Consider the following 27,744-nt stretch of genomic DNA (forward strand, 5'->3'; position numbering starts at 1 on the left):
AGCCGGGAGGGAGGGAGCCGGGAGGGAGGGAGGGAGGGAGCCAGGCGGGAGGGAGGGAGCCGGGAGGGGGGGAGCCAGGAGGGTGGGGGCCAGGAGGGAGGGAGCCAGGAGGGGTGGAGGGAGCGAGGAGGGAGGGAGGGAGCCAGAAGGGAGGGAGGGAGCCGGGAGGGGGGGAGCCAGGAGGGTGGGGGCCAGGAGGGAGGGAGCCAGGAGGGGTGGAGGGAGCGAGGAGGGAGGGAGGGAGCCAGAAGGGAGGGAGGGAGCCGGGAGGGGGGGAGCCAGGAGGGTGGGGGCCAGGAGGGAGGGAGCCAGGAGGGGTGGAGGGAGCGAGGAGGGAGGGAGGGAGCCAGAAGGGAGGGATTGAGCCGGGAGGGGGGAGCCAGGAGGGTGGGGGCCAGGAGGGAGGGAGCCAGGAGGGGTGGAGGGAGCGAGGAGGGAGGGAGGGAGCCAGAAGGGAGGGAGGGAGCCGGGAGGGGGGGAGCCAGGAGGGTGGGGGCCAGGAGGGAGGGAGCCAGGAGGGGTGGAGGGAGCGAGGAGGGAGGGAGGGAGCCAGAAGGGAGGGAGGGAGCCGGGAGGGGGGGAGCCAGGAGGGTGGGGGCCAGGAGGGAGGGAGCCAGGAGGGGTGGAGGGAGCGAGGAGGGAGGGAGGGAGCCAGAAGGGAGGGAGGGAGCCGGGAGGGCGGGAGGGGGGAGCCAGGAGGGTGGGGGCCAGGAGGGAGGGAGGGGTGGAGGGAGCCCTGGAGGTCTTGCTTGCGTGTCAACTATCACAACAATATTCACCTCTGGTACCTACAGCGGCTCCTCATGTAGCCATCATATCTCCCTTACACAGGTACCTACACATATATACACCTTCCTAATTATACATACCTACATAATTATGCTCTATAATCCAGAAATAAGACATAATAGGCCAGACTAAGCTACGTGGCCACTCACCTGACGTCTATATTACCATCTTTATTTTGGTTTTAGTTATAGAAAAAAACAAAAACAATGTTACTTATGTTATCTAAATGTATTGTAGGCCTATAATGGTGATTATAATTCAGAGGTGTATAGTGCTGGTTATTAATTATAGGCTTATCGTCCTGTACCTAAATAAATTACGGGGCTGCCGGGCAATGATGGGCTCTTGATCAAGGAATTGGAGCTACGTTCCTCCTCGGATCAGACTGAATTACCTTCCATTCCCTAGTCAGTGCTATATGACCCTTGTGGGTTTAGCACTTGTTTTGATTATAATGACATTCCCAAGGTGCTGTATGACCCAACGGGTTTATCGCTTCTCCATGAATATAATAACACTGGTAGATCTATTTGAACCCGCGGTACTCGACGGGCTGGAGTTTTGAGTTATGGGGGTTCTGGCCGGGGGTATGGTTTATTTGCAATCGTGTCATTACGATTTCTTAAGACTGGTAGATCTATTATACCTTAGTTTGGGGTCTGGCATTTTTTTTTTTTTTTTTGCATTATGAAGCTACGGCAATTTTGTATGTAGAATTTCGTTTGCTTTATCTTCACCAATTTTATGCATTATATATTCATGGTGGAGAGTCAAACCTGTAGGGGGGTCATACAACACCTGGGAAATGGGAGGTAACAAATTTGATCCAAGGGAAGTGAGAGAAACTTCATTTCCTGGTGGGATCATTTTTTTGTACATTAAATATATTTTAATTTTCTTACATGATTTTGCCTTTTGCAATAATGATAAAATAGTTCGATTCCCAGCAAGGGTGTAAACATTGTGTGTATTTCCTTACACCTGTTGTCACTGCTCACCTAGCAGTAAGTAGGTACCTGGGTGTTAGTCGACTGGCGTGGGCCGCATCCTGGGGGATGAGATTTAAGGACCCCAGTGAAAATAAGACTCCCTTGATGATGCACTGACTTTCCTGGGTTATCCTGGGTGGCTAACTCTCCAGGGTTAAAAATCCGAACAAAATCTTATCTCTTATCTTACTCAGATAATCACATTAGTAGTTGAATTTTGGTAGAATGATTATGTACTTTTGTATATGCTTTTTTTTATCTCTTCTTGTAAGGTTCTGCGAGTTCAACACCTCTTCACAGGATAAATACATTTAGAGGTGTATTTTTCTGAATGTATGTATGTAAACCTTGTTTTAGGGATTAACATGTTGTTTGGTAGTAAACTAATAAATAATAATTAATAAATAAATAAAATTTTATTTCTTTGCTAAGGTTACAATGTGTGTTTACATTTTATAATTTAATTGGAACAAAGAAAGCCACTATCATGCCGAGGCATTTCGGGCAGACTTAACGTAATACTACACTAATAAACTACTTAAGTCTAGACAGGTGAAGAGTGGTAGAATACAAATACAAAAGGTTATGAGCAGCTTTAACCCTTAAACGGTCCAAACAGATCGACGTTCAAATTCGTAGTGCTACAAAAGTAGATCTACTTTTTTTTACATATTTTCAAATATAACAAAAAAAAAGTAGATAAAAGTTTTTTTTACACGTTTTCAAATGTAAAGCAAAAAAGAAGATCTTCATTTTTTTTACATACTTTCAGATGTTGAAAAAATGCATATATACATTTGGACCATTTAAGGGTTAATGATCCCTAGCGGAGTTGTTAGGCTTTGAATCCCATTAACCATTCAGTCATGTCTTGATCAGTTGTCATGTTCATCACAGTGCATATTAACTTCATTTTATCCTCTGTATTCAATGCTCTGACATGCTTACATTGCCCGTCCTTCTCTCTCCGACAGTTCCATGTTTACTGTCACCTTTCGCTATGATTTCTTAACTGACACTGATTTGCTGTATCAATTTGTGACACTCATTTTTTTTAGCCTATACTTTTCCCTCAGTATGGGTGTCAGCCGACTGATATGGATCATTTCCTGGGAAAAGGATCTGATTTCCACAGTGAAAATAAGCCTTATTGTTTGTGTTTCTTGGGTTACCCAGTGTTACTGACCCTTTGGGGTTGATAATCTAATGAAATCGTAATAACACAATTGCAAACAAACCATGGAACAGGCAAGGATTGAACCCATAGTAAGTGAGTTCTAAAACTCTAGGGCAGTGCATAAGACATTCGGCCACCTGGCTACAATAAGATTCATCTAAGTACAGCCTCTCCTCACTTAGCGATATACTCATTTTCCGACGCCTCAGACTTACAACAGCTCATTTCCTCTATTCTGTTTATTTAAATATACTGTATAAACATTTAAAAATATACCAGAAATATTATAAATGGTGCAAAGGTGACATTAAAACAATATCAAAGATGGTTGACTCACTACCATTATGGTATGCTCCTCACTTAACGACGAATTCGTTTAACAACATGGTCTCAGGAACAGAACTCCATCGTTAAATGAGGAGAGGCTGTTTGTGTATGTCTATACACTATCAGTAAAAACTTTCATTCGTGGTCACAGTGGTGGCACCAGATAACTTCCCTATGGGTATAGAAATATACCATGGTGGATGACTCTTACTGTAGCCAGCTGGCCAAGTGGCTTATGCACTGGCCTGGAGTTTTACAACTCACTTGCCATGGGTATAATCCCCGCCTGTTACATGGTTTGATGAAACACTTCTAAATTAGGTTAGGTAAGATAAATGATGGTTCAACTAGGTTAGGTTGCACTGTTTCATAACTTGAAAACTTTCACCGCTTTCTAATATATTTTTTATGGGTAATTTTCTTCATTTTTTAGTAGGATTAACGTGCAAATATCACAATCCAAAAAACAATCAGATCATTTATTTGAAGAAGTCAAACCCACATCTAATGAGAAAGCCCTAAGTTAAAAATATTTAAAGTTGGTTTCCTCTCTGCAAAGTATTAGGCATTCTTTAGATTTAGGCTTAAATTTCTGGGTATTGTGTTGCCACTGTGTTGTAACTTTTATAACTGACTAGAAATTAAAAACTCTTATTTTCATTTGAAATGTTTAATTTCACTGCTTGTTCAGGCAACCACAACTATGAGCTGGTTTGATACTGCCGGCCTCACTTCCTTAGCCAGATCAGCACTAAAGGAAGCTCAGCGTACAATTGACAAGGCACTTGACATTGAGGAAAGTAATGACAGCACACTTCCTCCTAAAACGACTCCATATTTTACACCTGTACCAACTCCAAAAGGTGAGACTCTTGATATTTGATCTTTTGAGTTAAGACGAAACGTTTTGAAGTATGAAAAATTACTCTTTGTGGAAAGCTCCATGAACCACGGTGTCCAGTACCCTCTCCATGTCAACTGTTCCTCATTACATTGTACTGGCTCTTGCTGAGGGCTGTGCAGCTGGTGGCACAGATATCAAAAGTGCGTAGATGTGCAGAAAAAGGTCAGTGGAAGGAGGTCTACTGACAGTTCTCTAGTCCTAGAGTGAAACTTTAACACAGAAATTAAGTGTTATTGGATGTAGCTATTCTGTTTTTAGCACTCAGATGTTTTCTTCAAGAGTTATGACTTAAGTACATTAACAATGAATTTTATTTCATACACTGTTCTGCATCTAGATCCTCTCCCTCCCTCATCTCTCAAAAAATAGCCACTTCTTGCATTGTTGCCTACACTTAGTATCCTGAATTTATGAACATTTTCATTCTTGTTTGGAGGTCACTATCACTGTCATCACTTATCCTCATCACAGCTTTGTGTTATGCTTTCTGTCTTTTTTTTTTATCTTAGTGTTCTGTCCAACATGTTCTATGCAGAATTTAAGATGATGAGACTTATGCCATTGGGTTTAATCTTTTTTTTTGTTTGTCATTAACAATAATGTTGTCAGTGAACATGGAACATGTCTCTTCTCAATTTTCTAAGCCCATTAGTATTGTTTAAGAATAAGGAATAGTATCCTCATTTATCTCCAGGCCCTGTGATATCTCACTGCTCATTTTCAGGTATTTACCTCCATTGTTTAGGCAAATCACACATAATGACTAACCCGTTAACTGTCCAAACGTAGATCTATTTTTTCGCGCGTAGCGCTCTGACATTGATTTTCTCCATAAGAAAGCACATAAAAAAAACGTAGATCTGTGTTCGGAGCGCTACACGAGCGAACGTAGATCTACTTTTGGACAGTTAACAGGTTAAGTGCCTAAATTTCAAAATAAATAATAACAAGAGGAGCACAGTATGTGCTGTATTTGAGCTAACACTTACTCAGGCATCTCCCAGCCCTTTGATATCCATATTTGTATAAACATATCAAAACTTAGTGAAATTTTGTAGTTAACTGTAGCATATGGAGCTGAATACTTCCTATTCTACTCCACAGCACTTCTCAAACTTCAACCATGTTTCATCACATAATTTTGCACCGTTATGACATGATATCCAAATCCTCACTCTCCCTTTGTTATTATATTTATGTGATGTACCGAATCTGTCTGGGGTCATTTAGCTCAAAGAGACGCGAGGACAGGCACCTAGGTCTGTCTTCACACCCAGCATTCGTCCACACATCTTGCCCAGCTGACCTTAGGACAAATATTGCTTGGCTCACTCTTCTGAAATTGATTGGTCTCATAACATTTATATTTCTTATTAAAATGCAGTAGTATATTTTTTATGGTCAAACTTCAGTTTAGCATTTATTTTCCAGGACTACCAGAAAAACTGAAAGATGAATCCGAGAATTTTTTTGCATCATTTGGATTAGACAAGAAAAAATCACCTGTTACACCTGCAAATTCGCCCATAGAGACATCTCCAGGATTAACTTCAAAACCAAAAGGTATTTTGCCTTAAAACATGAGTAAAGTGCTGATAATGAGTATTTCTTTTTAAGTGCTTTCATGTACTCTTGCTTGTCATACCATAGTGTTTATATAAGTTGTTATTCTTCAAGAAGTGAACTTAGATGTAACATTAACCCCAGTGGCTGGTGCCTCATAGAGCACAATTAAATTTTTAAGTAGCTGTAAAAATGAGGACCTCATTAATGTTGCCATAGGAATACGAGTGCCCGATAAAAAAAGTGCTGGGTAAATCCACACAAAATAGGTCATTGATAGTACATGGTATGTCTTTAATAAATTTCTTGCGCTTTCAGAAATGTTACCCAATCAGTCATCCATACTGTGTATTTTTATAAATTCCTCTTATGAACATTAATCATGTACCTTGCAAAAGTTCCAGTTGCATTTCTGGTTAATCCATTTTTTTTAACACACCGGTCATATTCCACCGAGGTAGAGTGACCTAGAAACAAAAATGAATCCGCCACACTCACACATAATCACTGTTTTTGCAGAGGTGCTCAGAATACAACAGTTTAGAAGCATATATGTATAAAGATACACAACATATCCCTCCAAACTGCCAATATCCCAAACTCCTCCTTTAAAGTGCAGGCATTGTACTTCCCATTTCCAGGACTCAAGTCCGACTATATGAAAATAACCGGTTTCCCTGAATCCCTTCACTAAATATTACCCTGCTCACACTCCAACAGATCGTCAGGTCCCAAGTACCATTCGTCTCCATTCACTCCTATCTAACACGCTCACGCACGCTTGCTGGAAGTCCAAGCCCGTTGCCCACAAAACCTCCTTTACCCCCTCTCTCCAACCCTTTCGAGGATGACCCCTACCTCGCCTTCCTTCCCCTATAGATTTATATGCTTTCCATGTCATTCTACTTTGATCCATTCTCTCTAAATGACCAAACCACCTCAACAACCCCTCTTCTGCCCTCTGACTAATACTTTTATTAACTCCACACCTTTTCCTAATTTTCACACTCCGAATTTTCTGCATAATATTTACACCACACATTGCCCTTAGACAGGACATCTCCACTGCCTCCAACCATCTCCTCGCTGCTGCATTTACCACCCAAGCTTCACACCCATATAAGAGTGTTGGTACACTATACTTTCATACATTCCCTTCTTTGCCTCCATAGATAACGTTTTTTGACTCCATATATACCTCAATGCACCACTCATCTTTTTTCCCTCATCAGTTCTATGATTACCCTCATCCTTCATAAATCCATCCGCCGACACGTCAACTCCCAAGTATCTGAAAACATTCACTTCTTCCATACTCCTCCTCCCCAATTTGATATCCAATTTTTCTTTATCTAAATCATTTGATACCCTCATCACCTTACTCTTTTCTAAGTTCACTTTCAACTTTCTACCTTTACACACATTCCCAAACTCATCCACTAACCTTTGCAATTTTTCTTTAGAATCTCCCATAAGCACAGTATCATCAGCAAAAAGTAACTGTGTTAATTCCCATTTTGAATTTGATTCCCCATAATTTAGTCCCACCCCTCTCCCGAACACCCTAGCATTTACTTTTTTTACAACCCCATCTATAAAGATATTAAACAACCATGGTGACATTACACATCCCTGTCTAAGACCTACTTTTACCGGGAAGTAGTCTCCCTCTCTTCTACACACCCTAACCTGAGCCTCACTATCCTCATAAAAACTCTTTACAGCATTTAATAACTTACCACCTATTCCATATACTTGCAACATCTGCCACATTGCTCCCCTATCCACTCTATCATATGCCTTTTCTAAATCCATAAATGCAATAAAAACTTCCCTACCTTTATCTAAATACTGTTCACATATATGCTTCAATGTAAACACTTGATGTACACATCCCCTACCCACTCTGAAACCTCCTTGCTCATCCGCAATCCTACATTCTGTCTTACCTCTAATTCTTTCAATTATAACCCTACCGTACACTTTTCCTGGTATACTCAATAAATTTATTCCTCTATAATTTTTACAATCTCTTTTGTCCCCTTTACCTTTGTATAAAGGGACTATACATACTCTCCGCCAATCCCTAGGTACCTTTCCCTCTTTCATACATTTATTAAACAAAAGTACCAACCACTCCAACACTATATCCCCCCCTGCTTTTAACATTTCTGTCATGATCCCATCAGTTCCAGCTGCTTTACCCCCTTTCATTCTACGTAATGCCTCACGTACCTCCCCCACACTTACATTCTGCTCTTCTTCACTCCTAAAAGATGGTATACCTCCCTGACCAGTGCATGAAATTACCGCCTCCCTTTCTTCCTCAACATTTAAAAGTTCCTCAAAATATTCTCTCCATCTACTTAATTCCTCCCTCTCCCCATCTACTAACTCCCCTACTCTGTTTTTAACTGACAAATCCATACTTTCCCTAGGCTTTCTTAACTTGTTTAACTCACTCCAAAATTTTTTCTTATTTTCATTAAAATTTCTTGACAGTGCCTCTCCCACTCTATCATCTGCTCTCCTTTTGCACTCTCTCACCACTCTCTTCACCTTTCTTTTACTCTCCATATACTCTGCTTTTCTTATAACACTTCTGCTTTGTAAAAACCTCTCATAAGCTAACTTTTTCTCTTTTATCACACCCTTTACTTCATCATTCCACCAATCACTCCTCTATCCACCTGCCCCCACCCTCCTATAACCACAAACTTCTGCCCCACATTCTAATACTGCATTTTTAAAACTATTCCAACCCTCTTCAACCCCCCCACTACTCATCTTTGCACTAGCCCACCTTTCTGCCAACAGTCGCTTATATCTCCCCTGAACTTCCTCCTCCCTTAGTTTATACACTTTCACCTCCCTCTTACTTGTTGTTGCCACCTTCCTCTTTTCCCATCTACCTCTTACTCTAACTGTAGCTACAACTAAATAATGATCCTATATATCAGTTGCCCCTCTATAAACATGTACATCCTGGAGCCTACCCATCAACCTTTTATCCACCAATACATAATCTAACAAACTACTTTCATTACGTGCTACATCATACCTTGTATATTTATTTATCCTCTTTTTCATAAAATACGTATTACTTATTACCAAATCTCTTTCTACACATAGCTCAATTAAAGGCTCCCCATTTACATTTACCCCTGGCACCCCAAATTTACCTACTACTCCCTCCATAACATTTTTACCCACTTTAGCATTGAAATCCCCAACCACCATTACTCTCACACTTGATTCAAAGCTCCCCACGCATTCACTCAACATTTCCCAAAATCTCTCTCTCTCCTCTACACTTCTTTCTTCTCCAGGTGCATACACGCTTACTATAACCCACTTTTCACATCCAATCTGTATTTTACTCCACATAATCCTTGAATTAATACATTTATAGTCCCTCTTTTCCTGCCATAGCTTATCCTTCAACATTATTGCTACTCCTTCTTTAGCTCTAACTCTATTTGAAACCCCTGACCTAATCCCATTTATTCCTCTCCATTGAAACTCTCCCACCCCCTTCAGCTTCATTTCACTTAAAGCCAGGACATCCAGCTTCTTCTCATTCATAACATCCACAATCATCTCTTTCTTATCATTTGCACAACATCCACGCACATTCAGACTTCCCACTTTGACAATTTTCTTCTTCTTATTCTTTTTGGTAATCTTTACAGGAAAAGGGGTTACTAGCCCATTGTTCCCGGCATTTTAGTTGACATTTACAACACGCATGGCTTACGGAGGAAAGATTCTTATTCCACTTCCCCATGGATATAAAAGGAAAAGTAATAAGACCAAGAACTATTAAGATAAAATGAAAGAAAACTCAGATGAGTGTGTATAAATAAACGTGTCCATGTATGTGTAGTGTGACCTAAGTGTAAGTAGAAGTAGCAAGACATACCTGTAATCTTGCATATTTATGAGACAGACAAAAGACACCAGCAATCCTACCGTCACGTACTTATATACATAAATTCTAGCGCCTTTAGATTTGGTGGAAGAAAGCTTGTAGGCCTACATAAGAAAGAATGGGTCTGCATGGTCAGTGTGCACAGTATAAAATAAAAAAAATCCTGAAGCACGCAGTGCATAATGAGAAAAATAAAACTCCGACCATATCCAGTGCCTGCTTGAAGACAACCAGGGGTTTATGGGTAATCCCCCAGCATACATCAGGGGGATCACCAATAGACCCCTGGCTGTCTTCAAGCAGGCACTGGACAGGCACCTAAAGTTAGTACCTGACCAGCCAGGTTGTGGCTCATATGCTGGATTATGTGCGGCCAGTAGTAACAGCCTGGTTGATCAGGCCCTGATCCACCATGAGACCTGATCACAGACCGGGCCGCGGGGGCGTTGACTCCCAGAACTCTCCAGGTATGTTTTTGGTTTAAAACAGCGACATTGCAGTGTATTTTCGTGTGATATTTATGGTTGTATTCTTGTTTTCTTGGTCTCATTTGATAGAATGGAAGATATATTACAGAAATAGAGATGATTTTTGATTTGTTTCATGATGAAAAGTACCTTGAAATTGAACTCAAAGTAGTGGAAATGTTCGATTTTTGCCGATGTTCAGGAGTAAACAAATCATGCCACGCGTCCTATACACATCAACTGGTGAGTCTAATATTCTTTCACAAGTGTGCTGATATTATTTATACCATTTTTACAATAATGCAGTAGTCTGTATAACAGTAAGTCTTCTATTTTTTGTGAGAAAAATTCAAAATGGAAAGCAAGAGTAAAATAAGAGGGGCCTGGAGACATGACTAATGAACAGAGAAAATGTTATTTTAGTTCCAGGAATGTCTGTCTTGTTTATTCTGGACCCTATTTTGAAATTGGCAACTTCTGAAATTTGTTTGATATTGGCCAAATTGCCAATTTCTGACCACTGAAATCGGTAAATGGGCGATTTCTTATACTCAATCGATAGAACAAATAGAGTTCTAGCAAAATACGCTATGATTTTAGTCGACTGGAACATTGGAATTGGCCAAAAATAAGGCTCAAAGTGGGTGAAATTGCCGATGCATGAATATTGTCAAGACCGCTAACTTCATGAGAGCATAATTCCGTAAGTTTTTCATCAAATTTCATACTTTTGGTGTCTTACAATCGGGGAAGGATTCTCTATCATTTCATAAGAATTTTTTTTTTTTTTTTTTTTTTTTGAATATTTTTCGACCCTGAGAACGAGTTTAGGATCTGGGGTCTTGACCCTCAAAGGGTTAATGACCAATTTGCTTACTAACCTACTCTTAGGAACGGAACTCAGTCGTTAGGTGAGGAGAGGCTGTGTACTCCTACTAACACATTTCGGGTCTAGATCCTATTCTTCTGTGAATACAGTGGACCCCTGAATTTCATGATTAATCCGTTCCAGAGAGTTTGCCGAATGTCGAAATTCACAAATTTTGAAACTGTTTTCCCCATAAGAAATAATGTAAATCCAATTAATTCATTCCAGACACCCAAAAGTATTAACTAAAAATATTTTTTTACAGATTAAATAGAGATTTACATACAGAAAAGTATGAGAAATCAAGCATAAAACAATAATAACATCACACTTACCTTTATTGAAGACTCTTGTTGGTGTGTGGAAAACAGGAGGAGGGGAGAGGATGGAGAAGTTATGCTGTTGTTTAGAAGGGGACTCCCCTTCCATAAAGACTTTAGGTACCAAATCCTTATCTGGGGTTACTTCCCTTCTAGTACCCTGGCTGGAGTGTGGGGGAAGTACCCTGGCTGGTGTGTGGGGAAGTACCCTAACTGGTGTGTGTGGGGAAGTAACCTGGCTGGTGTGTGTGGGGAAGTACCCTGGCTGGTGTGTGGGGAAGTACCCTGGCTGGTGTGTGGGGAAGTACCCTGGCTGGTGTGTGGGGAAGTACCCTGGCTGGTGTGTGTGGGGAAGTACCCTGGCTGGTGTGTGGGGAAGTACCCTGGCTGGTGTGTGTGGGGAAGTACCCTAACTGGTGTGTGTGGGGAGGTAACCTGGCTGGTGTGTGTGGGGAAGTACCCTGGCTGGTGTGTGGGGAAGTACCCTGGCTGGTGTGTGTGGGGAAGTACCCTAACTGGTGTGTGTGGGGAGGTAACCTGGCTGGTGTGTGTGGGTAAGTACCCTGGCTGGTGTGTGGGAAAGTACCCTGGCTGGTGTGTGTGGGGAAGTACCCTAGCTGGTGTGTGTTGGGAAGCACCCTGGCTGGTGTGTGTGGGGAAGTACCCTGGCTGGTGTGTGGGGAAGTACCCTGGCTGGTGTGTGGGGAAGTACCCTGGCTGGTGTGTTCTTTCTTGAATTCTATCGTGTTTCTCACCTTCTTTACCAAAGGGCTGGCACTACAATCTTTCTTTGGGCCCATGGTGGTATATTTAGCAGTTGCAAGCACAAAAAAGAATGAAATATTATGAAATGTATATTTTTATGTATATTTTTGTGTATATTTTTATGCCACAGTTCACAGGATGAATATGGGATGTACAATAAAATCTGCTTCAGAAGCAAATGCCAGTTTAACTGGACTAGATATCTATGCCCACCTAGAAGGGCAGCTGGGAAGCAAGTGATGGAGAATGTATTTTCCTCTTTGGGTTGCCCTATCTTCTGGGAAATTATAAAATAATGTTGTAATCCTCTTGTGTTTCAGATGAAGGGAAGTCAAGTGGTTCAGCCATCATGGCTGGAAGTTTATGGGGATCATTTACTGGCTCTTTCTTTGAGAACCCTCCTGGTACTAGGAAAAAAGGTAATATTATTAAAACTTTTAAAAGTTTTTTTTTTTTTTTTTTATCATCACACTGGCCGATTCCCACCAAGGTAGGGTGGCCCGAAAAAGAAAAACTTTCACCATCATTCACTCCATCACTGTCTTGCCAGAAGGGTGCTTTACACTACAGTTTTTAAACTGCAACATTAACACCCCCTCCTTCAGAGTGCAGGCACTGTACTTCCCATCTCCAGGACTCAAGTCCAGCCTGCCGGTTTCCCTGAACCCCTTCATAAATGTTACTTTGCTCACACTCCAACAGCACGTCAAGTATTAAAAACCATTTGTCTCCATTCACTCCTATCAAACATGCTCACACATGCCTGCTGGAAGTCCAAGCCCCTTGCACACAAAACCTCCTTTACCCCCTCCCTCCAACCTTTCCTAGGCCGACCCCTACCCTGCCTTCCTTCCACTACAGACTGATACACTCTTGAAGTCATTCTGTTTCGCTCCATTCTCTCTACATGTCCGAACCACCTCAACAACCCTTCCTCAGCCCTCTGGACAACAGTTTTGGTAATCCCGCACCTCCTCCTAACTTCCAAACTACGAATTCTCTGCATTACATTCACACCACACATTTCCCTCAGACATGACATCTCAATGGACATGACCCCAATGGAAATAAGTCACTCAGTCTGACTTTTTTGGGTTATCCTAGGTTCTCTACACATTTGCTGCTATGTATGATAAATCTTTGTAACTGTATTTGTGTATACCTGAATAAACTTACTTACTTACTGCCTCCAGCCTTCTCCTCGCTGCAACAATCATCACCCATGCTTCACACCCATATAAGAGCGTTGGTAAAACTATACTCTCATACTTTCCCCTCTTTGCCTCCAAGGACAAAGTTCTTTGTCTCCACAGACTCCTAAGTGCACTACTCACCCTTTTCCCCTCATCAATTCTATGATTCACCTCATCTTTCATAGACCCATCCGCTGACACGTCCACTCCCAAATATCTGAATACATTCACCTCCTCCATACTCTCTCCCTCCAATCTGATATCCAATCTTTCATCACCTAATCTTTTTGTTATCCTCATAACCTTACTCTTTCCTGTATTCACTTTTAATTTTCTTCTTTTGCATACCCTACCAAGTATGTACTTAATTAAATTGGTGCATCTCTCAAGAAACAAGGTCACAGTTTTAGAAATAGTCATTATCACCCAAGTGACATGTTAGGTAAAATATCATTGTTCATTTTCCACAGATTCATTACAAACGTTGTGAACATTCAGATGTAAGTTGTTTTCCCTAAATTATTTTTTTTCTGCGAAATGTTTTGATTTTTGTGTATACTCTTATTCATTTAATGCAAGTGGTGTGGTGGATTTGTATTTGTTTGGCAGAGATTAGTTAAGAACTGGATTTAATAATTATGACTTTATTAAGCTAAATTGTAAACATTATTTTATAAGAATACCTTTTTTTTTTCTTTCTTTCAACAAACTGGCCGTGTCCCACCAAAAAGAAAAACAAAAGTTTCTCTTTTTAAATTTAGTAATTTATACAGGAGAAGGGGTTATTAGCCCCTTGCTCCCGGCATTTTAGTCACCTCTTACAACGCACATGGCTTACAGAGGAAGAATTCAGTTCCACTTCCCCATGGAGAATAAGAATACCTTCTTTCTTTCAACACACCGGCCGTATCCCACCAAGGCAGGGTGGCCCAAAAAGAAAAACGAAAGTTTCTCTTTTTAAATTTAGTAATTTATACAGGAGAAGGGGTTACTAGCCCCTTGCTCCCGGCATTTTAGTCGCCTCTTACGACACGCATGGCTTACGGAGGAAGAATTCTGTTCCACTTCCCCATGGAGAAGAATACCTATTAAGTAAAATTATGAAGTATTGTGAGATATACTGGGATAAGAGACCAAGGATACCCCTGTCAATTGACTTAGTGTACCCAAGCCTTGTATAGTTTTATATACATTTTCAAGGCTCCTCCTGATGTTGTAGTACTTACTGGTTATTTTGATGGTAAATGACAGATGTTTGTGAAACAACAAGCGAGTCAGAGAAGAGTATTGTGGCTACGCAACCTCCTCGTAGCAGCACCAGCTTACCAACCTTACAGTTGACAACCAGTCCTGTGTCGACTCAGCCCCGTACATCCAGTTTGGAAGACCATGATAGCAGTACAGGGTGTCAGGTAAGAGATGAGAGAATTAATTATTTTTAATATTCAGACATTGGACTCTGTCAAAACTCCTTATGCTGTTTTATAAAAACTGGCTTGTTTTGAAAATTATGAGAATGCTGGACTCTTTACACTGAATATTTAATCTTTAATTCAAGCTACTGCATTTTAATAATAGCTAATTTATATTGAAATGTATAAAATAACTTCTAGTGTATACCTGTGACTGATTTTGAGGGATCTTTTGCCCTTGCATCCTGGCCTAAGGCCAGGCTTTCATGTTAACTTCCTTGTTAACCAGATTATTGTTTTCAATGCAGTCATTTGACAAGTGTTTCACCTAGAGGTAGCTAAACTAGCACAGTTTATGATATTCTGTGGCTTTTGTTCATTTAGGCTAAACAGCAGCAGCTAACACAGTGAAGTGTGAGGAGGGGGTTTTGTTTCCTTGATCACTCCATAGAGAGAAACCTCAGGGCTCATGACCTCTTCAATAAATTTCTAAAGCTGATCTTTTAATCCTTAAAATGTGCTTGTGTGGACCTTGCCATTCTCTCTCTGGTCAGTTTTTTTTTTTTTTTGTAATTCATTTTATATGTTTGTTACAAAGAAACATGTACAACATTTCATAGATCTATGAAGTTCTGTACTGTAAACAGTTCACCATGTGGGCATTGTCTGCATGATCAAAGTTTAACCCGTAAACGGTCCAAACGTATATATACGTTTTTTCAACATTTGAAAGTATGTAAAAAAAGTAGATCTTCTTTTTGTTTTTTTTACATTTGAAAATGTGTAAAAAAACTTTGATCTACTTTTTTTTTTTGTTATATTTGAAAATATGTAAAAAACGTAGATCTACTATTGTAGCACTACACATGTGAACGTAGATCTGCTTGGACCATTTACGGGTTAAGGGTTAACATAAGTAATGATAACTGAATGATTTAGAACATTCTTGTATAAAGAAAATTGTACTAGCATTCATTAGATATACAGACATTTACCTTAGGCTCTTAGATATTGAAAAAATAATTTTATGTGTATATTACTTTTACAGTTAGATGACAAAAGTAACAAGGAGCATCAGCTTGCAGACATGAGCAGTAGCACTGATGGAGTAGCAAATGAATGGGGTTGGGGCTGGGAGAGCAGCATTATGGTCATGCCGGGTGACCAACAAAACCTGGAAGGTAAGAGTCATTGGCCTGGGGGTTGGTAGGCTATAATCATTTAGGTATATCAAAGGTATATCACCAAAAGTATATTTAAGGTATGTCAGTAAGTATACCAAAGGTATATCACAAAATACAGTATATTAAAGGTATATCACAAAGTATATCAAAGGTATATCACAAAATATATCAAAGGTATTTCACAGAAAGTATGTGAAAGGTATATCACAGAGTATATCAAAGGTATATCACAGAAAGTATATCAAAGCTATATCACAGAAGGATACAGTACTACCACCTGTCATAATAATGTGAAACAGAAGCCTCTTAAATGTTTACCAATCTGGCTGAATGCCTGTTTTTTTTTTTTTCTTGAACATGTCATATGGCAGATAAGTCTTACAAACTTCTACTTATATTCAATTTCACTTATCTTTACTTCCCTGTGTGTTTCTTAATAGTTATACCTGTAATATTTCCTTTCCAATTTAAATGGTTTGGTCTGAGAGTGGTCCACAGAAAGATGATCCCAGAACAAACGACATATATTGTATATTTAGCAGATATTGTATACCAGGATAATGAAATCACAATATTATGTTGTTTGTAGTTAGGTAATTAGGAAATGTAAGATAATGTTTCAGTAAATCAAATGCATAGACAGAACAATCCTTTATTAAAATGACATGTCACTCAGTGTGAGGTGTCTTGCTATGTACAGAACATGGCACTCCTTCAAAATAAAGATATCCTGGTGTTGCACATGTCTCTACTTCAACTTGTCAGTTTTGTATACTGTTAATGTTTTTTCAACAAACCAGCTGTATCCCACTGAGGCAGGTGACCTAAAAAGAAAAATGAAAGTTTTTCTTCTTAAATTTAGTAATTTATACAGGAGAAGGGGTTACTAGCCCCTTGTTCCCAGCATTGTAATCACCCCACTGTTAATGTTATGATCCTCAAAATCTCCTCTAACCTCCCCCCCTCCTCCTTCCAGCCTTTCCTGAGATGACCCCTATTCCTCCTTCCTGCCACCCCCTAATTTCCTCCATTCTCTGTAAATTAAGATCATCTCAACAAGAGATGCCAAGCCAATGATGGTCCTCTTTAAGGCACTTGTTCTCTCAATCCTGAAATATTGCTGCACATTAACAGCCTCTTTTAAGGCAGGTAAAATTACAGACCTAGAGAGTTTACAGAGAACCTTCACCGGACATATAAATTTATTAAAGCATCTATTACTGGGAACATTTGAATCCCTTGACTTGTACTTTCTGGAATGCAGCTGAGAAAGATGCATTATAATTTACATGTGGACTATGTTAGAAGGATTGGTCCCAAATCTCCATACAGAAATTACTCCTTACGAAAGCAAGTGGCACAGCAGATGGTGCAAGATACCCAGAATGAGAAGCAGGGATGCTTTGAGTACACTGAGAAAAAATACAATAAATGAAAGAGGCCCAAGACTAAAAACAACCTCCCATCATACATAACACGGGATTACCAACAGAATACTGACTGTCTTCAAGAGGAAACTAGGCAAGTCTCTAAAGTTGGTTCCTGATCATTTGGCCTGTGGTGCAAATGTTGGATTTCATGTGGCTAGCAAAAACAGCCTGTTTGATCAGGTCATCTACCAAGAGGCCTGGTCTAGGGTTGGGCCTTGGAGGCATTGACCCTCAGAACACTGGGTAGACAACCCCCTCATCCCTCTGAATTATACTTTTGGTAACCCCACACTTCATCTCTAAGCTCTGAACTCACTCTATAATATTCACACTACACACAGTCTTCCAGTATATTATCTCCACTGCCTCTAACTGCTTCCTTTAAAACCTAGCTTCACATGCATGTAATAGTGTTGGTACCCCTATATTCTGATTCATTCCTGTTTTTGTCTATAGATTAAGTTCTTTGTTCCTTTTGATTCCTAAATGCTCCACCCACTTTCTTCCTCTCATCATTTCTCTTCACCACATTTTCCATAGACCCATCTGCTGATGTGTGTCCACTCCCAAATAATCTCATTGGAATTTATATTTTTAACATAATTGTGTGTAACTCACATTTTTATCCATTTTTTAATTATTTAGTTAAAAGTATTGATCAGAATACTTTTCATGCAGTGAGCTTCAGATAGCAGCAGTATTATAGCAAAATTAATATGGGTTTATTTGGAATACAATGTTATAAGGAAGCAACAAAATATGTACAATAGCATAAATGAAATTCAATGATAGATATTTTATTAGAATATGTTATTTTCCTGCTACTCTTAATACTTATTTATTATTGTTTAGGAGAGTTTGGTACAATACATGGTGAACTAGAGGCCCGTGAAGACAGTTTAGCAGATGATGCTATTGACGTAGAAGGCTTTGCAAAAAGTCGGCTCGTAGTAGGGAGTGTTGACAGCGACACCGGAGGGTTTGTACGCCAAGAGAGCAGAGGCTCACTTTCTGGGCGATCAGTTGACCTGGATGTTCCATCCGCAATATCTGAAGATGTGTTTTTGGGGGAGCAAGATGATCAGGATAATAATGTAGTTAATAAAAGAATAGAACAGCAAAATGACATGGATGCAAGTAAAGGCGAAGGCAGTGAAAGAAGAACTATGGTGTCTTGTGCCAACTCTGAAAGTAACACACCAGATAGTATAGTAGTGCTGACATCAGATGGTAGTTCACCTGATGTAGATGTAGTGCGCAGTTTTTCAGAAGTAACAAGACCAAAACTAACTGTAAATTTTGTATATGGAAAAATAACCAGTCCCATTAGCTCTCCAGAATCGATTGAAGTTCTTGGTTCGTCCAGTCTTGTCACCTCACCATCCTCCATAGAGGTAAGTGCTGAATAATGTTAATGTTATTTTCTGAGGCTTTTGCAATGAAAGATATGTTACATTACTCAAGACTGAATGTTTCGTGGATTGAAATTAGTGTGTATGTGTGCACGTGCACACGTGCATTTTTTGCTTGTTTTTAGTACTGTGCATTAGTCATTTCTCACCAAGAAGGTGACCGAGAGAAGGAAATGCATTCACCACTGCATATACATTAGTTGTCTTGCAAGAAAAGCATAGACATCACAGATGAAATGACATCCTCACCCATCTTTCAAAAAGCATGGTACTACTACTGACTTCCAGAGCTCTTTTTGGCTATCTTTAATTACTTTTAATAACTGTTGATATGGAAGTGAGATTTTTTTCTTTTTCAGGTGTTAAGTGGCCCCTCTTCAAGTGATTCATCACCAACACATCAAGATTCGTGTAATGACACACTCATACAAGACCTAAGCCCTTCACAAATTATTGTCAGTATACAGCCCACCTTGCAGCTACCCGTTAACACTGACACCGAGACAGATTTTCAGCAGTCTCTAGGTCCATGTATTCCAATACAAGAAAATATAATAAGTGATCTTTGTGCAGAGAAACATGTTTCAGAAACAAAAGCTTTAGAACAAGCTGTAGTAAAGCAGCCAACTCATTGGGACACAAGCTTAGCCTCCACCCATAAAGCAACAACTGAAGTTTCCTTTGGTGTAAAGGAGTGTGATGCTAGTTCACAGGCCAGCAGTAGTGTAACTGAGGATATATCAGTGAGTGAGAGTGTTCACAGCACCTCAACCTCTAGCACTCACACCGTATTGGATGCTACTATAATCAGTCATGACCAGACGCCTGCAGGCCCAGCAGACACAGCATTGCCCGAGCTTACCGGGCAGTCTTTAACGTCAGAGAGCAGTGTGACTCCTGTTGACAATATCCATTCAGAAGAAATTGATGCCTCATCAGATGACAGAAGAACAGCTGCTCAGACTGGTGTAACCTGTGTAGATGGGAGTGCTGTAGAGGAAGCAGATGGTGTTGCACCAGCAATATCATTGGATATATCTGTGGAAAGTGGAGGCAGCTCAGACACTATCACTGCTTCAGTGGATTCTTCTCAGATGGTTTGGTTAGTTAACTTTTGTTTTACCTCATTGACCATCTCCCAACAAAGCAGAGTAATGCAAAAATAAGGAAAACACATTTGCTATCATTCATTCCTTTGCTGTCTTGCCAGAGGTCTGTTGACATGATAGTTTCAAATCCCCACCACTTAAAGTGCATGTACTGCCCATCCTACCTCCAGGAGTCAAATCCAACTAACCAGGTCCCAGTTAGTTCTTAAATCTTGTATCCATTGTACAGTACAATTTCTGCATACAGAATCTAAATTTTTTACACATGTACTAATCTCAGTATTATGAGTGGGTGCATATATACAAGGTGTGAAGTTGTTGGTTGAACAAAAGATATTGTTTGCATGTATGCCTAATATCTCAAGAATTAGTCTCTTAATTTATTATGAGAACTCTTCTGAGTGCTGCACAGTGGGGAGAGTGCAACATTCATGGGACAAGAGGTGGCCTGGTGGTTAACGCTCTCGCTTCACACGATGAGGGCCTGGGTTCGATTCCCAGCCAGAGTAAAAACATTGGACGTGTTTCTTTCCACCTGTTGTCTATGTTCCCCATCAGTAAAATGGGTACCTGGGCGTTAGTCGACTGGTGTGGGTCGCATCCTGGGACACTGACCTAAGGAGGACTGGTCACAGACCGGGCCGCGGGGGCGTTGACCCCGGAACTCACTCCAAATAAAACTCCAGATAAACATACAAAATCTCAGGGCAATTGTATGACCCTGTGTGAAAAATTGATATGTATACACCAGTCTCTCCTCTTGATGTATCTCGTGCACCACAACATTGCCTGCACTCACCCTACTACACACTACTGGAAAGTAATGTTGTAAAATCTTTTGTAGGGCAAGGTACTAAGACACCAGACTTGCATTCAGGTAATGGGGTTAATTTTTGCAACATTGAATGTTTATGGTATGCAGGAAAATCAGGGCTTTAATTTACTGACCACTCTTCTCATACAGTGTTGGTCTACAAAGCAGCTGCCTCAACATGGGACTTTTCCCTTCAAGTATTATTTGTCAAATTATTGAGTTTTTATGTAAATAATATGTCATAAATATAAAGATAAAAATAGGCGAGTACAACTTAGTAGTGCGTCTGTCTCATGATTAGTGGATAGGGAATCAAGTCTCCAGCACTTATTGTGTTGAATGACACATGTGGACTTAACATTTCACATATATGTATTAAATAAATAAACAGAAATTTTCGTTTTTCCTTTTGAGCCACCCCACCTCAGTGGGATGCGGCCGGTGTGTTGAAAGAAAGAAAATCTTGCTTACAAAATGAACCCTTTGACAAATTTTAATTGTATTGAATGTGTTGATGCAACATGTCAAAACTTTTCAGAAAAGTCAGTGCTGAATATAATGCAGAGAATCCGTAGTTTGGAGGTTAGGAGGAGGTGCGGGATTACCAAAACTATTATCCAGAGGGTTGAGGAGGGGCTATTGAGATGGTTTGGACATGTAGTGAGGATGGAACGAAATAGAATGACTTTGAGAGTGTATAAATCTGTAGTGGAGGGAAGGCAGGGTAGGGGTCAGCCTAGGAAAGGTTGCAGGGAGGGGGTAAAGGAGGTTTTATGTGCAAGGAGCTTGGACTTCCAGCAAACATGCATGAGCGTGTTAGATAGGAGCAAATGGAGACAAATGGTTTCTAGGACTTGACGTGCTATTGGAGTGTAAGCAAGGTAACATTTATGAAGAGATTCAGGGAAAATGGCAGGCCAGATTTGATTCCTGGAGATGGGAAGTATAGTGCTGGCACTCTGAAGGAGGGATGTTAATGTTGTAGTTTTATAACAGTAGTGTAAGCATGCCTCTGGCAAGACAGTGATGGAGTGAATGATGATGAAAGTTTTTCTTTTCGGGACACCCTGCCTTGGTGGGAAATGGCCGATGTGTTAATGAAAAAAAAAAAAAAAATATTTCAGAGTGTAATACAGCCTCTCTTCACTTAACGACGGAGTTCCGTTCCTAAGACCACATCAGTAAATGAATTTGTCACTAAGTGAGGAGCATACTATAATGGTAGTGGGTTTGTGTCAGCCATCTCTGATATTGTTTTAATGTCACCTTCGCTCCTCTTATAACATTTTTGGTATTTTTTTAAATGTTTGTACAGTAGTGTACTGTATATTGTAATAAAAAGAATAGAGGAAATCAGTTCTGATATACTACATTATTTAGGTATGCATACTGGTCAGTGAGCCCGTTGTAAGTCTGAGTCATCAGTAAATGAGTACGTCGCTAAGTGAGGCTGTACATGTACAGCCTCACAGTGAGGCTGTACATGTACTTCTCAAAACATGGTAATTATTTACATTGACTTTACTGGGTTATCCTGAGTAAAATATACTTAGTGTGCTCTGTAGATGAATTCCTCTGTTAGTGCAGTATGAAATCATAATAAATTTGGAATGAATAAGTTATCCTTGAGCCACTTGCACATCCTGTTTTCTGGCTGGGCAGCTGGTGGTGGAATTACAATGGAAATAAATCACTTTTTCTGACTTTATTGGGTTATCCTTGGTAATTTACATTATGTATGATAATTGTACATATGTGTGCTTGTGCCTAAATAAACTTGCTTACAGTTCCCGGTTTCATTATTTGCTTTTGCTAATTAGTGTACTTGTACATGGGACATAGTCATCCCCTAAGTAGTTAATCATGATACATTGTGTGGACCCTTCTGGCCTAAGATTTTTTTCAAATGTATGAATAGATGGAAGAAAACCCAAAGAGTTGTGTGCTGAAGTCAAAAATATTAACAGGAGGCAGATTTGTGGGTACGAAAAATTGTGCATACTAAAAATTGTGTGTACCAGTAATTCGGACACATTGACAGTGCTTTGGACATATAGACAACACTTGCCTGTTAGGATGTCAAATACAGTTAAAATGTTAAGGGTTGGAGGGAGAGGGTAAAGGAGGTTTTGTGTGCGAGGGGTTTGGACTTCCAGCAAGCATGCATGAGTGTATTTGATAGGAGTGAATGGAGACAAATGGTTTTTAATACTTGACGTGCTGTTGGAGTGTGAGCAAAGTAACATTTATGGAGGGATTCAGGGAAATCGGCAGGCCAGACTTGAGTCCTGGAGATGGGAAGTACAGTGCCTGCACTCTGAAGGAGGGGTGTTAATGTTGCAGTTTTATAAACTGTAGTGTAAAGCACCCTTCTGGCAAGACAGTGATGGAGTGAATGATGATGAAAATTTTTCTTTTTCTGGCCACCCTGCCTTGGTGGGAATCGGCCGATGTGTTAATAAAAATAAAATTAATAATAATTTCAACTTTCTTGCCATGCTTATGTTCATATCAGTTTATTGCACAGTTTGCTTTATTGCTCTGTAAATTTAGCATCCTTTTATATACTGTTCAATTTCTTCTATCCTCATTTACTAGTATGAAGTATATTTGCCAGAATTAAGTGACCTAGTACAGTGTTCTGTTTATTGCTCTTGTGTAGGCAAAGACTACAGAAGTTGTATTTTTTAGCACCTTTGGGGTGCCTGTCTGAGCAGTATATTTTTGTATAGGAGTGCTACACGTATGGGTGAGCAGGAGAGCCAAGGAAGTAATGAAAATGCAGATGACACTATGACTGGCTCAGGCGGAGCAGTTGTCCGCTGTCTTCTGGAAGAGGCAATGGGAGATGAGGAAGCTACCAGTGGAGCATCGTCTCCCCCAGAGAGAGAACATTCCCCATCATCTTCAGAACGGTGAGTTTATATCTTACAAATAAAACACACAAACAACTTTATTTCTTTCTGCAGTATACAATATGTAGTTTACATGTAATAAGATATGTATTGTTAAGCACAAAAGAAAGCCACTAACATGTGATGCATTTCAGACAGACTTATGTAACACGCTGTATTATAAGATGTCTGCGGAAAATCTGACAGTGTCCATTAGTCAACAGTAGACCCAAAAACTTTGAATTCCATTAATAAAAAGTAAATTTTTTTATAAAAATATTCACTTTTAATTTTCATATATGTATGTATTGTACCGTGTGATTTTTATCCACCAGTCAGTTCACACTTAGGCAGTATGACTCTTGAAGTCTTCGTTTCTTTTTTCATCTGTTATCCAGAACTTACTCTTGATTTTGTTGGACTATGAATCCTCCTCAGTAGCTTTTTGTCTGAAGATACTTAGCCCATATATTTTCTTTTAACACACCAGCTGTCTCCCACCGAGGTATGGTGACCCATTTTTAGTAATTTATACAGGAGAAGGGGTTACTGGGCCATTGCTCCTGGCATTTTAGTCACTTTTTACGACTCACATTTACCCCATATACCTAATGCATAAAATTTAGCCATTTTTCCACATACTGTTTATCAGTCCTTCCTTACTCTAAAGATCTAGCTTCCACATGGTATGACATTTCCCTGAACTGAAATGTTTGTAAAAACTATAATTAATAATTAATTTGTATAATGTTTTCAGATCTGAAGCTCTTAAAGTTGGATCTGGCCACACTTCTGGTCACAGCTCAGGAGATGAAGTTGAAACAACTACCTCATCAGATATAGAAGTTATCTCAAGGTCAGTCTAACTAGCAACTCTCTTTTCTCTCAGCATATTATTTTTTGAATTTCCATTGGTGTAGCACTTACAAACTCATGTTTTAATTCATTGCATTATTCTGCCACTCTGTGGAAAAGGTCATTCTTTTATCCTTTCATCTCTGCCTTTTTTTTTTTCTCAATTTAGGACTGTGACTGCTTGTTTTCCCTGTTGAGGGTACTAATAATTCTTCTTTATGGTTTCATATCCTTTTGTGACCTTATATGTGCCTATCATGTCTCTTCTATTTCTCCTAACAGTCAACAAGGTCATCTTTAGTGTTGTTACTTTGCTGGTTGATTGGGATATGGTCGATCTGTTGAAAAAAAAAATGTAAATAAAGAATTGTGGTGGCCTGATTACAATATTTACCAGTACCTCTACTAAATTTTAATGTCCAGACTTCTTTTTTGTCTTACAGAGCTGCTCGTTAATTAACATTTACATATTTACCTATTTAGTTAATCACTTCATTTTGTTTGTAACTTGCAGCCCAAGCCTTGACGGTAGTACCATTGCACGTGGATCTGCCACAGCTTCTCGTGTGTGGGTAACTGCTCAGCGTGGCTTGCGTTCTCTACTCAATGATCGATCAGAATCACCAGCTTCAGATTCTTCAGGCAACAATAAGAAGACAAGTAATGACAAAGGTAATACAGTACAGATGAATACATTGTTGAAAGAGTGACATTACATATGTTGCTAAGAGATAGATTTTAAATACAGTCAACTTTGATTGAATGGATTAACAGGGGAGAGTGGATAGCCATAATTGCAGTTGTGGTGGATAGAGTTGGGATTGTTTTACTGTGATCATAAGAATAACAGAATTCTGTAACCATTGGACTTTGTACATTTTCTGAATCAGTTGGCCTGGCAGATTTTTGCCTGTATTTACAAAGTCCTTTAAATTGAAATCCCTTAAATCGAAGCTCACTGTAATGTGCATTATTATTATTATTATTATTATTTTTTTTTTTTTTTTAACAAGTCGGCCGTCTCCCACCGAGGCAGGGTGACCCAGAAAAGAAAGAAAATCCCCAAAAAGAAAATACTTTCATCATCATTCAACACTTTCACCACACTCACACATTATCACTGCTTTTGCAGAGGTGCTCAGAATACAACAGTTCAGAAGCATATACGTATAAAGATACACAACATATCCCTCCAAACTGCCAATATCCCAAACCCCTCCTTTAAAGTGCAGGCATTGTACTTCCCATTTCCAGGACTCAAGTCCGACTATATGAAAATAACCGGTTTCCCTGAATCCCTTCACTAAATATTACCCTGCTCACACTCCAACAGATCGTCAGGTCCCAAGTATCATTCGCCTTCATTCACTCCTATCTAATACGCTCATGCACGCTTGCTGGAAGTCCAAGCCCCTAGCCCACAAAACCTCCTTTACCCCCTCTTTCCAACCCTTTCGAGGACGACCCCTACCCCTCCTTCCTTCCCCTATAGATTTATATGCTTTCCATGTCATTCTACTTTGATCCATTCTCTCTAAATGACCAAACCACCTCAACAACCCCTCTTCTGCCCTCTGACTAATGCTTTTATTAACTCCACACCTTCTCCTAATTTCCACACTTTCGAATTTTCTGCATAATATTTACACCACACATTGCCCTTAGACAGGACATCTCTACTGCCTCCAACCGTCTCCTCGCTGCTGCATTTACCACCCAAGCTTCACATCCATATAAGAGTGTTGGTACTACTATACTTTCATACATTCCCTTCTTTGCCTCCATAGATAACGTTTTTTGACTCCACATATACCTCAACGCACCACTCACCTTTTTTCCCTCATCAATTCTATGATTAACCTCATCCTTCATAAATCCATCCGCCGACACGTCAACTCCCAAGTATCTGAAAACATTCACTTCTTCCATACTCCTCCTCCCCAATTTGATATCCAATTTTTCTTTATCTAAATCATTTGATACCCTCATCACCTTACTCTTTTCTATGTTCACTTTCAACTTTCTACCTTTACACACATTCTCAAACTCATCCACTAACCTTTGCAATTTTTCTTTAGAATCTCCCATAAGCACAGTATCATCAGCAAAAAGTAACTGTGTCAATTCCCATTTTGAATTTGATTCCCCATAATTTAATCTCACCCCTCTCCCGAACACCCTAGCATTTACTTCTTTTACAACCCCATCTATAAATATATTAAACAACCATGGTGACATTACACATCCCTGTCTAAGACCTGCTTTTACCGGGAAGTATTCTCCCTCTCTTCTACACACCCTAACCAGAGCCTCACTATCCTCATAAAAACTCTTTACAGCATTTAGTAACTTACCACCTATTCCATATACTTGCAACATCTGCCACATTGCTCCTCTATCCACTCTATCATATGCCTTTTCTAAATCCATAAATGCAATAAAAACTTCTCTACCTTTATCTAAATACTGTTCACATATATGCTTCAATGTAAACACTTGATCTACACATCCCCTACCCACTCTGAAGCCTCCCTGCTCATCTGCAATCCTACATTCTGTCTTACCTCTAATTCTTTCAATTATAACCCTACTGTATACTTTTCCTGGTATACTCAGTAAACTTATTCCTCTATAATTTTTACAATCTCTTTTGTCCCCTTTCCCTTTATATAAAGGGACTATACATGCTCTCTGCCAATCCCTAGGTACCTTCCCCTCTTTCATACATTTATTAAACAAAAGTACCAACCACTCCAACACTATATCCCCCCCTGCTTTTAATATTTCTGTCATGATCCCATCAGTTCCAGCTGCTTTACCCCCTTTCATTCTACGTAATGCCTCATGTACCTCCACCACACTTACATTCTGCTCTTCTTCACTCCTAAAAGATGGTATACCTCCCTGGCCAGTGCATGAAATTACCGCCTCCCTTTCTTCCTTAACATTTAAAAGGTCCTCAAAATATTCTCGCCATCTACCTAATACCTCCCTCTCCCCATCTACTAACTCCCCTACTCTGTTTTTAACTGACAAATCCATACTTTCCCTAGGCTTTCTTAACTTGTTTAACTCACTCCAAAATTTTTTCTTATTTTCATTAAAATTTCTTGACAGTGCCTCTCCCACTCTTTCATCTGCTCTCCTTTTGCACTCTCACCACTCTCTTCACCTTTCTTTTACTCTCCATATACTCTGCTCTTCTTATAACACTTCTGCTTTGTAAAAACCTCTCGTAAGCTACCTTTTTCTCTTTTATCACACCCTTTACTTCATCATTCCACCAATCACTCCTCTTTCCTCCTGCCCCCACCCTCCTATAACCACAAACTTCTGCCCCA

The 27,744-nt window shown here is 39.8% G+C and overlaps 1 protein-coding gene across 3 annotated transcripts in view; it reads left to right on the plus strand.

Annotated features, from left to right (window-relative positions):
* Nucleotides 1–714: 714 nt before the first annotated feature.
* Nucleotides 715–27,744, plus strand: part of LOC128699621 (TATA element modulatory factor) — a 104,591-nt gene continuing 77,561 nt past the window's right edge. For 2 of the 3 annotated variants that reach the window (XM_053792352.2, XM_053792353.2), the window contains exons 1-11: nt 715–831; nt 3,974–4,145; nt 5,618–5,749; nt 12,421–12,519; nt 14,545–14,705; nt 15,754–15,886; nt 18,172–18,713; nt 19,091–19,833; nt 23,387–23,569; nt 24,306–24,404; nt 24,918–25,075. In XM_053792352.2, the coding sequence (XP_053648327.2) occupies nt 3,986–4,145; nt 5,618–5,749; nt 12,421–12,519; nt 14,545–14,705; nt 15,754–15,886; nt 18,172–18,713; nt 19,091–19,833; nt 23,387–23,569; nt 24,306–24,404; nt 24,918–25,075 (2,410 nt within the window). In that variant the 5' untranslated portion in view covers nt 715–831; nt 3,974–3,985. The remainder of the gene's footprint in view (nt 832–3,973; nt 4,146–5,617; nt 5,750–12,420; nt 12,520–14,544; nt 14,706–15,753; nt 15,887–18,171; nt 18,714–19,090; nt 19,834–23,386; nt 23,570–24,305; nt 24,405–24,917; nt 25,076–27,744) is intronic. The other variant, XM_053792351.2, reaches the window with a different exon arrangement.

The sequence above is a fragment of the Cherax quadricarinatus genome, chromosome 67 (genome assembly GCF_038502225.1).
Source record: "Cherax quadricarinatus isolate ZL_2023a chromosome 67, ASM3850222v1, whole genome shotgun sequence".
NCBI lineage: Eukaryota > Metazoa > Arthropoda > Malacostraca > Decapoda > Parastacidae > Cherax > Cherax quadricarinatus.